Source organism: Antrostomus carolinensis, unplaced genomic scaffold (genome assembly GCF_000700745.2).
Source record: "Antrostomus carolinensis isolate BGI_N321 unplaced genomic scaffold, ASM70074v2 scaffold8150, whole genome shotgun sequence".
Taxonomy (NCBI): Eukaryota; Metazoa; Chordata; class Aves; order Caprimulgiformes; family Caprimulgidae; genus Antrostomus; species Antrostomus carolinensis.
Window position 1 is genome coordinate 6,495 of NW_010286384.1, and position 1,061 is coordinate 7,555.

General features: G+C 33.6%; 1 protein-coding gene across 1 annotated transcript in view; it reads right to left on the reverse strand.

The window, feature by feature from the left end:
* LOC104523576 (tyrosine-protein kinase SYK-like) overlaps nucleotides 1-213 on the reverse strand; it is a 2,040-nt gene extending 1,827 nt beyond the window's left edge. Inside the window, 1 exon segment of the mRNA XM_010166243.1 lies at nucleotides 2-213. Coding sequence (XP_010164545.1) covers nucleotides 2-213 — 212 coding nt within the window.
* Nucleotides 214-1,061: the final 848 nt, after the last annotated feature.

The window sequence follows — 1,061 nt, forward strand, 5'->3', positions numbered from 1 at the left end:
GCCACTCAGCTCCCTCTCGATTGTATAATGATGAACCTTCCTTCCATGGGCCAAGGATAAGGCAAAGCCCCCCAGGTAATTCCGGCTTTGGCGGAGCAAGTATAGTCCATCACTCACTCCTCCTTGCATCAGATACTCCTCAGCTTCTTCACGTGTAATGTTGCCAAAGAAGTATGGCAAATGGTTAGCAGGGTTTGTGGTGTTGGAAGCCATGTTTTTTCTTTCCAAGTAGCAAACTTAGTATTCTATATCTGAAAAACAAAGACAGAGACGTAAGTATCAGTTAAAAAAAAGGGGGATAAACCAATAACATGGCAGTTCACATGTGATATGTCAGTAATACATTTTTTTAAATATTTTGGGATGAAGATGACATTTTTGTTTTTATCTTGTTAGAATTTGTCTTTCTGAATCACAATATAAAGTTTTTGCCTTTTATATAGTAATATAAAAGTTTCCTATAACTGCACAAGTTTCCTTTAACTCTTCCCCTGTCTGCTCCTTTGTCTAGCCATACAGAGGTCCTGACATTTTCACTTGCCTGAACACCTCTACCTTTTCTTCTGTACTAGCCTTGAGGTGTTTCCCAATAAAAGGAAATAACTAGGAAAGATTCAGTGAGAACAGTTTTTCATTCCAGTTTTGTGCCATTATAACTTTTCTTATAGGAGTAGCTTATGCCAGTATGTGGGCTGAGTATGGATAAAAGTCCTATATTGAAATAGTTAACATTCACCTCCACAAAGACTTATCAATGTTTTTTTAGTGAAAACAAAAGCAACCCCCCCGATAGTGTCTTTTTGATCAGTTTTCATTTCAAACAACTTATACTGAAATAATAGAAAGACACACTACCAACAAAAATATAATTAAGTATGGCATCTCTGAAAAATAATAGTAAATATAACATACATGGCTTCAATACTTTTAGTCTTAATTTTAACAATAAAAATAATCTCATATATTCAATATATATCTTATATATAAGAGATTACTTTATTATATATTATTATATGATATTTTAAAAAAATATGCACAAAGACTCTATAGAACTTGAGCTT